Source organism: Dunckerocampus dactyliophorus, chromosome 13 (genome assembly GCF_027744805.1).
Source record: "Dunckerocampus dactyliophorus isolate RoL2022-P2 chromosome 13, RoL_Ddac_1.1, whole genome shotgun sequence".
Taxonomy (NCBI): Eukaryota; Metazoa; Chordata; class Actinopteri; order Syngnathiformes; family Syngnathidae; genus Dunckerocampus; species Dunckerocampus dactyliophorus.
Window position 1 is genome coordinate 25,541,080 of NC_072831.1, and position 15,311 is coordinate 25,556,390.

General features: G+C 40.4%; 1 protein-coding gene across 2 annotated transcripts in view; it reads right to left on the reverse strand.

Annotated features, from left to right (window-relative positions):
* Window positions 1–4,406: 4,406 nt before the first annotated feature.
* Window positions 4,407–15,311, reverse strand: part of cdin1 (CDAN1 interacting nuclease 1) — an 81,716-nt gene continuing 70,811 nt past the window's right edge. For both annotated transcript variants that reach the window (XM_054797517.1, XM_054797518.1), the window contains exon 12: window positions 4,407–5,645. In XM_054797517.1, coding sequence (XP_054653492.1) covers window positions 5,510–5,645 — 136 coding nt within the window. In that variant the 3' untranslated portion in view covers window positions 4,407–5,509. The remainder of the gene's footprint in view (window positions 5,646–15,311) is intronic.

Genomic DNA, 15,311 nt, shown 5'->3' on the forward strand with positions numbered 1-15,311 from the left:
CAGAAGCGTGGAGGAAGTCTGTCTGGTGGTCTGCTGGAGGAATGAAACCTTTTGCTTCAAGTCTGAGTGAAATCTCAACGGGCTGTTCAGCAGTTTTCTTGAAGAGACATAAAAAAAACAATCCGAAACCAAGATGGACATCTGAGAGGTTCCACAGTGGATACTGGAACAAACCAGTCTGGTCTCAGGAGAATTTAGTAGGAAATTGCACTAAATATATTATATAAGCATTATATTACGCTCAAAGTGGACTTTCCTTAAGAATCCTGGAGAGGACTCCCACAAACATGCAAGTCCTGCTCAAACCCAAATCTAAAAAGATGAGCAAAAATAAAAATAGAAAGCTGAAAGTGATTGGGGCACAATATCATCCTTCAAACATTTATTAATACAAAACAACTACAATTAATGAACTAAATTAAGTACATACATTTTGTCCTAGCTAGTGAGCTAGCTAGCTTTTACCTACTAGTGATGTGTGGATCGGTACTGAAATATCAACACTTCCGATACCAGGTCTTCATGCTCTGAAATCGATTCTCTAATCAAAATATCGATACTTTCGATACTTCAGTCATTTGAGTTAACGACCGATCAAACAATGACCGATCAAACAGACCCGTGCTTGCATTATGAATTAAATTACCATTGTTAAAGTAGCTGTTAATAATGAAGCACTTATTTTATGTATTTCCTTTTTTTATTGTTTAAAATAGCATTTTTACGGTAGACATTTTATATGATTTTGTCCTCTTGTTGTATTAGCTTGGCTATATTGTAAATCACCTCACTATATCAGTATACTTCAGGGTTTAAAATAAACCAATTACTGAAATTCATTATTAAATTATTAACTTATTTAAATACATTATCCAATTATTAAATTAATTAAATGTCTTGTATCCTTTACGCTATATTAAATACGCTGCTTTTTCAAATTTACCAGAATTTGACTCAGTGTTGGATCAGTGGTATCGCACATCACTACTACCTACAACAATTTTCTACTCAAGCTAGCTTCTTCTTTGAAAGATCGCTAGCTAGACAGATAAATTCAACATGCAATGTAAATTGAAGTTAAAGTACTTTTTGAAAACATTAAATAGTGACCCAAAAACTATTTACATTGCCTGCTAAGTGGCTAGCTGCTACAGCTAGCTAAATAAAAACTGGTTGATGATGTCACAAATAAATGGTACATACACTGTCCACTAGATAGAACAAAATGTTAAACTCGTAGAACAAATACAGACAGTTGTCTCTTGCAATATCGCAGTTCGATTATCGCTCCTTTGCTATATCGCATTTAAAATAAATAAATAAATAAATAAATGATCACCGTTTCGTGGTAGACTATGATCTATTATTAGTCAAAACATATTGAAATAAAAGTGATAGGTAGTATTCTGGTCACTTAGCGGCAGTAATGACACAAAACATTGATGAGACATTAGCTTACCTTACATTACCTTAACACTGCATGAAGCCATGAAGCAGCCATGGCATGTCCGACGTGATAGAGTGAAAAAAAAGTTACCCTCCCATTCCGTGTCGACGTGCTAAGTTTTTGGCTTCTTAAGTTTGGAACACATAAATCTGAGGCTAACTGGTTAGCTTGCTAGCTCACTAGCTTGTTAGCTCACTAGCTTGAGGCCGTCTTGAGTCCCTGCAGCATAAAAGTTGCAAAATATGTGAATAATAGGAGTGTAAAGGTCACTATAGGCATGTCATTTCATGTCTACAGGGCTTTAATAATGTTAAAAAAAACATATTTAGAAAGTCAAAAACAGGTTTTCTATGCTCTAACTACAACATATTCCATTTATTAACATTGAATCTTATATCGTGGAATTTCATTTATTGCGGTTGGGCTTGGAACCAATTAACCGCTGTAAACGAGGGACGGCTTGTACATAAATATACATACATTTGCATGGATAGAGCCGGCTCATTCCTACAAATCTAGCTATCCAGACAGACAAATATATACTGTATCATATAGAGCTAGAAAAGATTACTTGCTAGCTCGTAATAGATAAGTTAGTTTTTTGAAACACAGCTAGCTAGCTAGACATAGTCAAATTAACTGACACAGAGAAATACTGTATGTCACATTAACAAACAGGTTTCATCTCACTTTAAATGTTAACATGTAGATAACATGTAACGCACATAATACGTAATATACGTAAACATTCTATGCGCTAAATAGCTCATACACATATACTGTAGCTAGCTATAGCTAACAGATAGCTACCTAGCTAGACAGGTGTCTGTATACAATGTTAAACTTGTAAAACATGAAGTAGTAACCGCAAAAAGTAGAAAAATGACAACTAAAATAAAAGGTAATAACAACATTCAGTGAATAACACTTGAAGTTTACAGGATGCATGCCGCATTCTATTATAGTGTAGATTTGACTCAATCGGTAACATGGACACAGTTGACAAAGTGTCATTAATATAATGCACACTGAATAAATGTTGAAATCATGTTTTCATGAGCATATCCAGAGTGAACTAAAATATATTTCAAAGAAAAAACACTGTCTCATTTCCTAAGAGGATGTCCATAACATGACCTCTGACGAAACGGCCTTATTTGGAGACGCCCATAGAGCTGCTATTATAAATAATTAGTCTGAGGCTATTTTTCTGTATTTGTGTTGTGTCGTGGAATCTTGTCAGCTGCCGTGACTTTGAAGTGAGCTTTGAGAGTGGCAGTATTTAGTTGGCATTGTGTGTGCGAGCTAATTTATAGGAGCTGACCCCGGCTCCTCTTTTGTGCCACAGCCATCTTGGAAAACAATGGCAGGAAGGCTCCAAACTTGAGAGGAACTGATTCTGCTGTTTTTTTTTCTCTTTCTTTCTGGTTGTATTCAACTGAGAATTTACCCCGGGCGAGTAAAATAGCCCTGTTTTTGTGTCCGACAGGAGCCATAAAGTGATGTCTAAGCATTCCATAGGCAGGCAATAGGCTTGAGTTTAACAGGACACATGGGGACAGTTGTTTTGTACCACCAGGAGAAGGGGGGTAGGAGGGTAAGCCATGGCTGCCTGGTGACCCAGCGGTGACCCGGTGGCCTCCTCGTGGAGGGATCAAGGCTTGGACGGGAGCCGGCTAAGGGTTAGAGGTTTAAGGGTAACAAATCAAGCAACACCTCAGTGGTATTCAAGCACACATACCGTGTCTTTTTGGACTGCGTGAGTGCACCGAACAAATATAGAAATGCTTATTTTTATTCTCTAAGGTGGCACTTGGTTCCGTTTTGGAAGTGAAATAGATTAGGGACAGCGGAGATAAAAGCCCCTTTTACACTGTCTGGAAAAGACGGCATTTTTACGGCGTTTGAATGAAAGGGGGCGGGGGTCACAGAGCAGGACGCACAGTAACGGAATTCTACAATGTCGGGACCAAGTTAAGAAGCAGTATATCGCACATATACAGTATTTCCTACTTGATAGCTACCCAGCTAGCTATATATAAATAAACAGATACATACATTATCTGCCACATTAAAAAAAATGTTGGAAAACATGAACTTTTTACCCAAAAAACACATATCCATATATATACTGACACATATACTGTAGATATTCATACAGGTATATTCAATATTAAATAGCTAGCGGGCGCTTGCAAAAAGATAGCTAGCTAGACAAACAAATCTTGCATTCAGTGTTAAGAAAAATGTTTAAACTTGTAAAACTAACTAAAATTATAACCCCAAAAATATATAAATGTCATATTAGCTATTTATCTAAATAGCTGTTTGCTAGAAATATAGTCAGCTAGCTAGGCATACATACAGTATATGACATACTAAGAATAATGTGGTAAAACACGAACTTTTTACTCAAAAAATACATATCATTATATTCAATATCCTATCAGACAAATCTCACATAGTGTTAAGAAATGTTTTTAAACTAAAACTAATTAGTTGTAACCCCAAAAATATATAAATATCATATTAGCTAGCTAGCCACCTAGCTTAATAACTGTTTGCTAGAACTATAGCTAGCTAGCTAGGCATACATAAAGACAGACAGATATAAATGTTAGAATTCATAAAACAAAGTAGTGACACAATAAAATAAATAGTCAATTACTATAGCTGGCTAGACATCCAAAAGTTAGAACAATTACATGTCCATTGAGCAAGCTACTTGATAGAAAGGTAGCTAGCTAGCTGTTGACACTGTGTATACAGTGGATGGATGGGTAGTAGTCACGTACGATGAACATCCACTGTTGTTGCCTTTCACTTCTGCTTCCATGGACTGCGACCCTATAGGCAACACATAGATTCCTCTAAAAGCATCAGCAAACTTTATGGTGGCATTTTTTTTGGCTTTCACAGGAGCCCAGTAATGTTTCTTCCATTACAGTCCACTCTTAAAAGAATTTGGGGGTTGTAAAGACATGCTTTGCCCAACAGTCAGTCGTACAACTTTTACATTTACACGTATGCACTGAACACTTAGCGCTTCCATTGATCACAGTTTTTATTCATAACAAAGAACTTTTGACTGTACACTTTTGTTTAAAATGACGAACCCGAATTCTCTGCTAACAGTCTACCTGAGCATTTTCTAGGAACGATATTGTAACTTCACCAAAGATGTTGAAACAAACAAGAGTTGCCTGGATTCAACCCTCACAGATGACCATAACCTGCATGACTATCAATCTACTTCACCTTAACTCTTTTAAGATGCTTGATCATTTGGGATCTGCAAAGTATAAAGTGACATTGGTTAAAATATGAGGTCCATCGAATGTTTTCAGGAGCTTTGAGTTTTGAAGTCATCGAAAACCAGCAGTGATTAAAATAATGACATTTTAATAAACTTCCTAATTTCTAAAGAGGCACTGAAAGGCAGATGTGGAAGTGCATGGCCAAATGATGCCCTCTCAATTCATCAAAATTACAGCCAATATGAAGATGAATTAACAGAAATCTGATGACAAAATTGACAGTGCGGCGAGGGAGGAAAGAGGTCACAGTGAGGCCACAGTCTTAATCAGCCAACATTTGTTGTTTATCCGTTTGGAGAGTGACTGAGAGGGCACTGAGTGACGCAGGTGAGAGAAAGCCAGGCGTCCTCCCAGCCACCCTCATGAACCGCACCTCGCTTATCTGCTTACGGAACGGAAGAGGAAGGAGTGACAAAGGCCAGGACTCTGGGTGTGATAAGGAAGGGCCTTGTGTCCAGCACTGGTCCTCGAGGTTACCCTTGCCGTCCTTTTGAGTGGGGCCAACCGGGGGCCGGGAGAACCAAGAAACCCTCCATGATGGCGTTTTGTACAGTTGAGCACAGGGGTGAGAAAGGTATCAAGGACTAGGGTCAGTTGGAGTTCAGGGCAGCAAGTCGTCTCCACGCAGGAAAGCTAAATTACTTCCGGATTCCGGCGGTCCGGTGTTATAGTTCCTTCCCTTCCTGCTTCGTCATCCACCATTCTCATTCCTTGCGATGTCTACACCCACCCTTTTAGTTCAGCTTCAGTCCTGCTGGGTGGCGTGGCCAAGGGTGACGATGTCTGTAGGAAAGCAGTCTTTGAGAAGGATACCTCTGTCTCTCTGGCAGTCCAGCTCTCCTATGAAACCGTACCAGTAGATGACGAGGCCAGGTCCGAATCTAAGGCACCGGAGAAGAAGAAGAAATGAGTCATGACAGCATGATAGAGAAAGCGTTATAAAAAGCAGAGCATATGAGCGAGAAAGATGCATGACCAGCGAGACTGATCTGGAAGGTCACGGAGTCTTTGATCACCATCCAGGAAACAGACAAAGACTCTGCCGGCCGACAAGATAAAGATCTCCCTAACAGGGTGATACTCACTTCATCACATTACAATGGCAGGGAAATAGCAATAATACGTAAAATAACAAAGCGCCACCAAGGACGCCGGAAACTTGTCATCGGAAGCCTTTGGTGTATGGCAGACCACGCACAGTTCAGCGCGAAGCCGTGGACTTGAGCGCTGCATGTGTTGGTTAATGTGAGACAGCCCGACACAATCCAGCTGTTTCATTCAGATTTGTTTTGTAAGCCCCCCCCCTAAAAATGAGTTGGTGAGCTGTGAACTTTCCGAGAGGTACGAGTAATGACTTTCCAAGCAGCTACGAAATCAGGTTCAGACTATTTGAACGTGCGTTAACAACACTTGTCGCGTTTGCTTCAGTTAAAACAAACCTTGGCTGTGTGCCTCTGCTCTGCTCGCGCGATTCATTCATTCATTCATTCATTCATTCATTCATTCATTCATTCATTCATTCATTCACCGCCACTACATGTACCAAAGGTATGAACCAGTGGTAAAATCCCAGCAAAATCCCTGCTTCCTCCGTCCGTTTGTGTTGGTTAATTCCTGGTCGGCGAGCTCTGCAAGGGCACTCTTGAAAAGGACATTTTAGAAGCTTTTCATGACATCTGAGCTAACATAGACACAACACATACTGTACATTCAACCCAGCAGGCAGCATTTATGTTTGGAGTATTTTTTTCCTTTTTCAGTTCATTTTTGAGTCACGTGCTGCGCCAATCAATCATGTATTTTATGCTTTACTGTGCAGCTTTTGGTCCGATGACGATAAAGACTTCAGTATTGTACGGTATCACGATGCCCACGCCGTCGCGCTCCTCAGCCTCCAAACACTCCGAGCTTGATGTGAAACTTCTGCAACAGCTTATGTTGAATAAATCATTTCCATTACATCGCCTCCGGGTTGGAAGCAATACAATAAACGTGACTGATATTCCACATCGATTAGTTGCAGCTCCAACAACAATCTGGATGTAGCATCGTTTGCCATGTTCACTACTGCGACACAGGAAGCTATATAGCTAGTCAATGAGAGTTGTGGTTGCTCACTCTCAGGAAAACCTTGCCCCTAGCATTTTGGGAGAGCTCTCAGTTCCCGCCCAGGAGCTCCAGCAGGCTCAAGACACCATCACAGTGTTTACAATGTAGCATAATTTAGCCTTAAAACCAACAGTAGCAAATTGCATAAAAAGTGGCAAGTTGGTTCAGATGAGTGTGAACAAAACCTAAACGTTACGTCCATCTTTGATATTTGGTTGTCTGCAATTCTGGACGCTGATGGCGAATGGAGAACTCTTCACCGGGAATAGTCTAAGGCCATCCTCAAAGACAATAAATCATCTTTCTCTTTATTGTACCCCAAAGAGTCACCAGTGGCCTCTCTCTGCCTCTTGGAGTTTTCTTTGAACGCAGGCTGCCACACATAAAAACATGTCACAGTTGAACTCTGAACCCAGAGTGTCTATACATGCAAAAGCAAAGATTCAGGGCGCTGACAGTGCGGCCGTCCCAGACACTCTTAACACCGTTGCGGGCCCCACGGGGACCCTGACAGGAAGCGGGCAAAAAGGGCCACATGGCACTAGCAGAAGTTCAGCTCGGAGGTAAAGTGCATAAAACCTTCATCCGGGGCCAAATTCAGGTTGAAATACAGCCTCCCCCTATGGTGTGGTTGTAATATCAACTTTGGGAAATCTTTTGCATGGTTATGATATATACGCACTTAAAAGACACCTACAAGGCTGACCCTACAACTTCAACAGCATATTTTAATAGCGTATATTAAAAGAACCGCCCCTACTGTTCCAGCATATGTGAGCGCTTGTATATCTGTGTACAGTCTGGTGCCATTTGACAAGGCCTTCAGGCGCTATTCAGACGCATTAAAAATATGTCAGGGTATAAGCACAAAACACCCCCACCCTCCCATCTCTGAGAGGCCCAAACAGCACTCCTGTCCCGCGCCCCATCCCTGCATTCTAACTTTTACTGTGTGTGATTTACGGTGCTGTATCTATGGGCGAGCAGGCCCGGAGAAAGCCCACAGATGCACAACGCAAGTTCACCGCAATGTCACACACATACCTCAGCCTCTCAACGCGCCCACCCCCCACTCACTACCCTAAACTCCCACCGTTTCCATGGTGGACGGCAACACATGTCAGCCAAGTCTTAATATGGAAATGTTATGGAAACAAGACCTAAACATTTACATTAGATGACTTTTGAACAGGGGATGCACTCCTCTTTTTATTCAACTGCCGTGTTTTGTGCATGCGGCCAGATTTGTTTTGTGCAGACGGCGGAGGCTGCAAAAGAAAAAAAAAAAGCTGAAGAACGGGGCTACGCCGAGCGAAGGGAAAGGTTAAAACTGTACATCAACAGATAAGGCAGCGGCAGAAGATACATCACGTCCCCGCCTTAGTAGAGGGGAGGGTGAGCCTAAATTGAAACACGCAAAATTATCAACAGAGGGGAGCCATGTCACCAAGGCCCTTTCCATACGGTAAAGAAAATAAATGGACTTTGAATTGTACTCGCAATGAATCCTAAAGGACTGAGGTAAGAAGCAGACGCTGGGGGATCGAAATAACAACACTGAGTGCTCAGGGTCGAGCTGGAAGTCAAACTATCTCAAAGTAAAGTAAAAATACACAGTAATGTATAGAATGAGCCTGGTCTCACAATATTTAGTAGGATTTTGTACCAAAGCTGACTTTCCCAAACTCAGGGCAGATTCCAAAAGGGGTTCCAGGTCAGGGACAGTTCCCACATGGAATACTACACATTTTTTTGGTTCTTTTTTGTCTTTTGCATTTGTGATTCATGCCATGATCAATTGTCTGCTGTGCTCTTCATTCATCATTCCTATTATTATTGTTGGGGGTGTCTTGCTGTCCACCTGTCTATGCCATTTGTTGATTTCAATCTGTGTTGCTTCCTAATTGGACAGTTTGATTGACATTGTCGTTGATTAAGTGTTCCCTTTATTTTTTTTGAGCAATTTATATTTTAAGGTTTATTTTTTTACTCTGATGATGTGGGGTGTGCACCGTAATGCTGCAATAGGAATTCAACAAAATTCAACTTTTACTCAGTGCTTAAGATTTTCCCCACCTCTTGTGAGTGACGCTCACTGCGCAGTAAAGAGGAAGCGGGCAGCAGTTCGCTTTGAATTTTTAGCCTAATTGTGCTTTATTACACAAAAGTGGGCGGGCTGGCTTTAACCTGGCACGTGCTTATTATATACACCGCATCTTCCCTATAAACACCTCGCTGCTGTACATAACAAGTTGGTGAAATTGTTTGTAAAACGTGGCTCATTTCAGGAAAAAAAAAAAGAAGGGGGCTGCCAGCCGTGCTTTGGTTGGTGTTAATGAGCGGGTGCTTAGTCACATTTAAAGCAGGTGCTAAGCAGACCACTGAATGAGAGCAAGGCACCCCGTAGAACAAAAAGTCTCAAAAAGGAAAAGAGGCAGCATTGTTTGTGTGTTTTTGCATACAAAATGACACCAGTGAACAACTGGTACAATAAAACAGAAAAAGTGCATAGTTGATTTTTTTTGAACCAGCCATAGACGCACTCAGTCCTGGGTGGACAGGGCAAGGTTAATTTGATTTGCCTCTTTCAGTGAGAAAAATCCTTGAATACTTGGTCCAAAACACGATACAGCTTGATGAATTATCAATAAAATCAAGATAAATGAACACACGTCACGCTACATCAATTGCATACCACTGCGGCTCATTTTAAACAAATGCGGCAGCAATAATTTAGGCGACCTCCACCTGAGTTCTCGCCATAAAGGCGTCTTTGTTTTCAGCACCCATACATCAGCCTACAAGAAGAAGTGCTGCCAAACCTAAGCTTAAGTCTTTTCTTTGCTGGCTGAAAGGCAGGTAAGATCCTTTAAAAATCTATAATTTACTTGGGTTAAAGTTTGTGAGGTACTCGTCAAAGGCCCTAGAAGTCATACAATTTGGAATTCAACCGATTTTTCTGGAAAAAATATCACTTAAAAATGTGAGGAAAGTGCCAGCATATCAATAATTATAATAAACAAAGCAGTTTCAAGAGCGCCTTAGCAAAAAAATAGTGTTTCCTTAGGAAGTGACATTGCCAACTACTGGTCTGGCATGCAGATAACAGTCTCAGGTCATACGTAGTACAGTGTTCCCTCATTTATCGCGTGGGATAGTTTTCTAAAATAGCCCGCAATAAGTCAAATGTGTGCAGTAGCCAACTTTATTTGTTTACAATTGTTATATATGTTTTAAGGCTGTAAAAGCCCTCACCGTACACTTTATACACTTTTCTCAGACAAGCGTGAACATTTTCTCACATTTCTCTCTTGTTTAAACACTCTCAAAGTTCAAATTTCGTTTGAATTTGAATGATCAATCTACTAGGTTGGACACAAGAAATTATTATGTGACTCACTTGTGTTCACTCCTCTGGCCGCGGCTCGTCCTAGCGCAGTTTGGCTCTAGCGTTTTTGTATCCTTGTTAAAACATATTGCTACTGCCGTCGTCTTCCTCCTCGTCCTATTCCTTGGACCGAAGATTCATGTAGCTTCTTCTTCTTCTATTGTTTATTGCCGGTTAGCAGGCAGCTCACACAGTTCGTTAGTTTTCTAGCGCCTATTGGCCACAACAGGAAACGGCACGAAGGAGATTGACAATGGTCTACAGCCAATCAGGAGGTAGAACACAACGGGCGAGTTCTCCCTGAGCCAATAAGGACTGTTGTGGTTCTATATTTAGCCGGCTATTATGTACTGTGGGTTCCTAGTATGCTCGTACAGGCATGTAAACACACCTAGACAGGTGAAGCCGCAAACATGAGTTTACAACACCCTCTACTGGGAGCAGTAGTAAATACAATAACAGAGCGCCGATAGATTGCTCTAATACACCAAAAGCACGCAGAACACAATGCGCGTTCATACGCCGTAAAAAAAAATATGCAAAATTGCACTTTAAAAAATCCGCGAAACAGCGAATCCGTGAAAGGTGAACCATGACGTAGCGAAGGAACACTGTATTTCTACAAAATCATTTCAAAAAGACAAAGGACAACAAAGGTCCTGTGTGTACAAGTAAAAGTTGCAGTTTGTATGAGGGGTGGCAGGAGGTAGTGACCCAGGCTCTTGGCGACAGGTGATGTGGCCCTGCAGCTGATCACTATACACCCTGTGTGTGAGTTTTAATGGTCTTGCGGTAGATGCTTGTCAGCCACCCTGATCATGAAGTCCCCTCTGATAACACAAGCCTCCATGCACACAGTGAGGTAAATAATCCGTCGCCGCTTGCTTTTAAGGCCTACCGCCTATAAATAAGAGCAGCAGAATGGAAGAGTTAACCTTGCCCTGCACAAGTTAATAACAAGCACCACTTCTTCTTGTTGTTTTTATGGCTGACAAATAACATGTAAACCACCAACTTGACTGTATGCGATGGATGCAGGACGCTACACAAGGAATGTAATTAATGTGGACAAGGAGGCAGTAAAGATTCAAATATCCAGCGTAATTCTCCGGGACACTTTAATGCTTTCTGTCGCCGTGTTATGGAAATGTAACATGACTGGTAGATGGGGTTCGTCTTGGTCACTGCTGAAGGTGGAGGCTGTGTTTTATGCGAAGTTTGTGTATTGTGCTGATGGGTGAGTGTGTAGGTGTGATGTGTGAGTGTGTGGTGAGGGGGAGTGGGAGGTCAGATTAAGGGCTGTGAATTGTATGTTTCATTAATGTACACTCATCCATGCAATTTATCAGCAGCAGGACAGATACAGGAAGATTAGCAAGCGTTATCTCGTCGCCATAGCAACAACATATAGGTCAGCAGATGCCTCGGAACTCATGCTAATACAATGCTATAACACTGTGTCAATACAGTACATTGCAATTGTAATAATAATAAAAATGAAAACAAAGAAAAAATGCCTGTGAATATTCTCATTCATCCAGGTCATTGTAGCCAATCGATCACAACTGCTCTGTTCAATGCCCTGAGAATACAGAAAAAACATGTTAACGTTTAGGGAAAAAAATATGGTGCTGTATAGTATAATTTAAAAAAATCTATAGTTTTAGTTAAAGAAAACATTATTGTGTCCAGCTCCCTGCTTGAACTAATGTATGATTGCGAAAAAATACAAAAGCATCACAAAAGTAATTCTTCATTAAGACTTTTTGCCAAAACATACCGAGCATTTTTAAAATGAAACCCAAATGTTCTAATTCATTCTCAATTTCTTATGACACAAAATGTGAGATTATCTTACGAGGACACTGCTTGTAAATAAATAGAATGCGCACTGGAATCTTTTCCCTAATTGGGTCATATAAAAAATACATATTTAGAACACAACCTCTTGGGAAATGACTTTTGAATGATAAAATATGCTATTTATTTATTCTTCAAATTAACCTCTGACATTTATAAGCCCCGAAGCTTCTCGGAAGCACACGCCACACACTCTCCCGTCTTTATCTCCCAATTACAAATTATCACTTTCCCTGACCCCTCCACCCCACACCCCAGTGTGACTGACAAAGCTCCCGTTACCTCGTCAACCTTCTCGCACTTCCCTTAAATCTTATCTCACACACGCACAATTTGACTGACCCTTTATCAATCAGCTTGCTGATAAACTGGTTTACACATTTGTACCTGAATAAGCAGATGACAATCTTATAATACAAGACCTAAACTGTGGATATTATATTCAACCTTCCGAAAAGTCTTCCAGCCGAGGGAAGGAGTCAGTTACTGGAACGGTGGCCAACCACACGAGCAACGTGTACTTTTACAATAACCTGATGACCCATCATAACCTGGAAGAAGTTGTGTTAGAGATATTCATTTTAACATATTTAACATCTCCCTCTTGGCTTGTGTGTGTCTGTGTACAGATTGTTGACAGCACAAATCGTTAGGATAATAAATATATGTGCCTGTACAGATAAGATCCAACGCAAACCCCTCACGATTAAAATGTGTTTCCTTTTTTTTTTAGTTTAATATTTTTGAGATCTTAGAAAGATAAAAAAAAGTGAATTCATTACTCTAAATATCATTAACATGTATTTTTTAAAATAGTAACAATTAATAAAAACAGATTAATTTATACATACTATATTTGTTTAACATTTTTGAGATATTATAAATGTATGTTTTTACAATTCTTAAGAACTTAAGGTTAAATATCTGTATTGCATATGAAATAATAATAATAATGTATTATTTATTTAAAATAAATAATAAAATACAAATATATATACTGTATATATATATATACAGTATAAAATACTTGAACATGAACATAATATTCATGCAATACCCTATGAAATTCTCACATTTTCATAGTACAAACTAATCTCAAACTACTACTACTACTTACAATAAGAGTAAATGGTACTCCTACACAGTACAATGCAAAGCTGCTTCTTTTAAATGTCTGAAATTTTCACCAGATGGTCAACTGAGTTCCCCCTCACACACGCTAATAACCATCTTCATCATGAAAATGGCTTGATCGCTTCAGTTATGACATGCTGAGTGAGATTTCATTAACACCTGAAGCTGACATTATTAAAATTCTATTAAAGCAATGGCTTCCAATGGTGGTATCATGCTGCAATGATGAGAGGGGTAATAATAACTGCAGTGCATAGGACTGACATGCCCTTCTGATATCTAATAGGGCCACTAAATATAGATATATATACTGTGTATAAAATCTGAATTTCTCTGAGGTTTAGCCAAAGCCAAATAGTGGTCATAGCGCTAATTTGAAGATCTGTTCACATGGTCCCTGTGGCATTGAGCGTGCTGCATGTCTCTAAGCCTCTACATGGAGATGAGAAGCTCCCCATGGTGGGATTGGATGTGTAGACTGAGAGGAGCGCGGTGCCAAGGGGATACATGCTCCTTTAACCTGTTATTGTGAACCCCCAGCAGCCTTTGCTGATAATTGCCTCCTGTCTCTGGGGAGAGGTGGTCAAAGGAAGGCATCGGGACAACCATTTTGGGACTGCTGCGCCTCCTCCTTGGCCCGCACAGGCCCTGGTCCTAATCCTGCCCTTAACCCTGGCGGCTAACATGTTTTCAATTTAGGATGCTCCCCCGCTGAAGCCGTGGCCCTAATCAACATCAGTTTGTACTGTAACCCTATCTGGCCTTGTGAGGGCAGCGCCAGGCTGACCGGGCGCCTGCAAACCTGATGTGTCCAGCTGAGTGTTAAGTGTGTGCATGTACGTCTGCGATATTGTGTGTATATGTGAGGTTACAGGATGTGTGCCCGATACTCGCCATGTTTGCTTTCCTCATATCGTGGCTACCTGGACCTAAATATACAAATCACACATGTTACACACGTAATTTGATGCTCAGGACTGGATGCTCTATTTAAAAAAAAGGTTTTTAAGGTTGATACAAATTAAGCGTGGGAATGACAGAGTAACTCTGAGGTATGATATCCATCCATCCATCCATCTTCTATGCCACTTATTTGGCCAAATTTGCGATATAAAAGTATCTTTTGTCAGTTATCATTGTATTTTGTATGTGTATATTTAAGGTTTAAAAAACGTACAAGTGGACATCAGAAGGCACACATATGGAATGGCAAGGTATTATTTCTAAAATTTTAACAACTGATCGCAAAGTAAAACAATTTGTTTATATCAATTTCAGCACAATACATACAGTATTTTATACATTGTCGGTCATCTGTTTAGAAGATTACATTCATTTTCCGAGGGTTGCCGGCACTTGGCTAATTAAAAAAAAAAAAAAAGATGATAAACTCCATTCTTGACGATATTGTGAGTCTCCGCTTTTCACCTTCTAGAAAAGCAGCGGTGTGTAACAAAGCAGCAAAATTAAATGTAAAATCACAACAAAATAAAACATGGTTTCATTGGCTATTAGTAGGAAATCTACTGTAACTCGTTAGCAAGTGTGCAACTGCATAGTGTTAGGCGTCTGACAGCGACAGTATCGATACTTAAATATGCGTATTAATACCGTACTGTGAAAAGTATGTCAAGGTTTTGATATTAAGTATCAGTATTTTGCGCCACCCATAACATCCAAGCAGGCCAAAGCGCTACATAATTAGACACTCTGGAATGGATGTTTCCCAATCGTAGACATTTTATAGTTACAAGCTCTGGGTAGATGTCTTTACTATCCAAAAAATCCTGCAAACTTGGTATTTGTATTCCGAGGGAACATGACTTTACCTGGTCTTCACTGAAGGCAAATAAATAACGTTAGGTCACAGTAAAGCAGGTGTGAATGTTTGTCGTGGAGGGCCTTCTGGCCCGAGCGTCCAAGACTAAAAAACCACTGCCCCAAAATTAGAGCGCGGCCTCTAACGTGTCCCTGGGAGGGGGGGAAAAAAAGAGGCCTGGCATTCGTCCAAGTCAGCACCTTTGGAAGTGCAGTCGTGTTACCGCCACTAAATCAA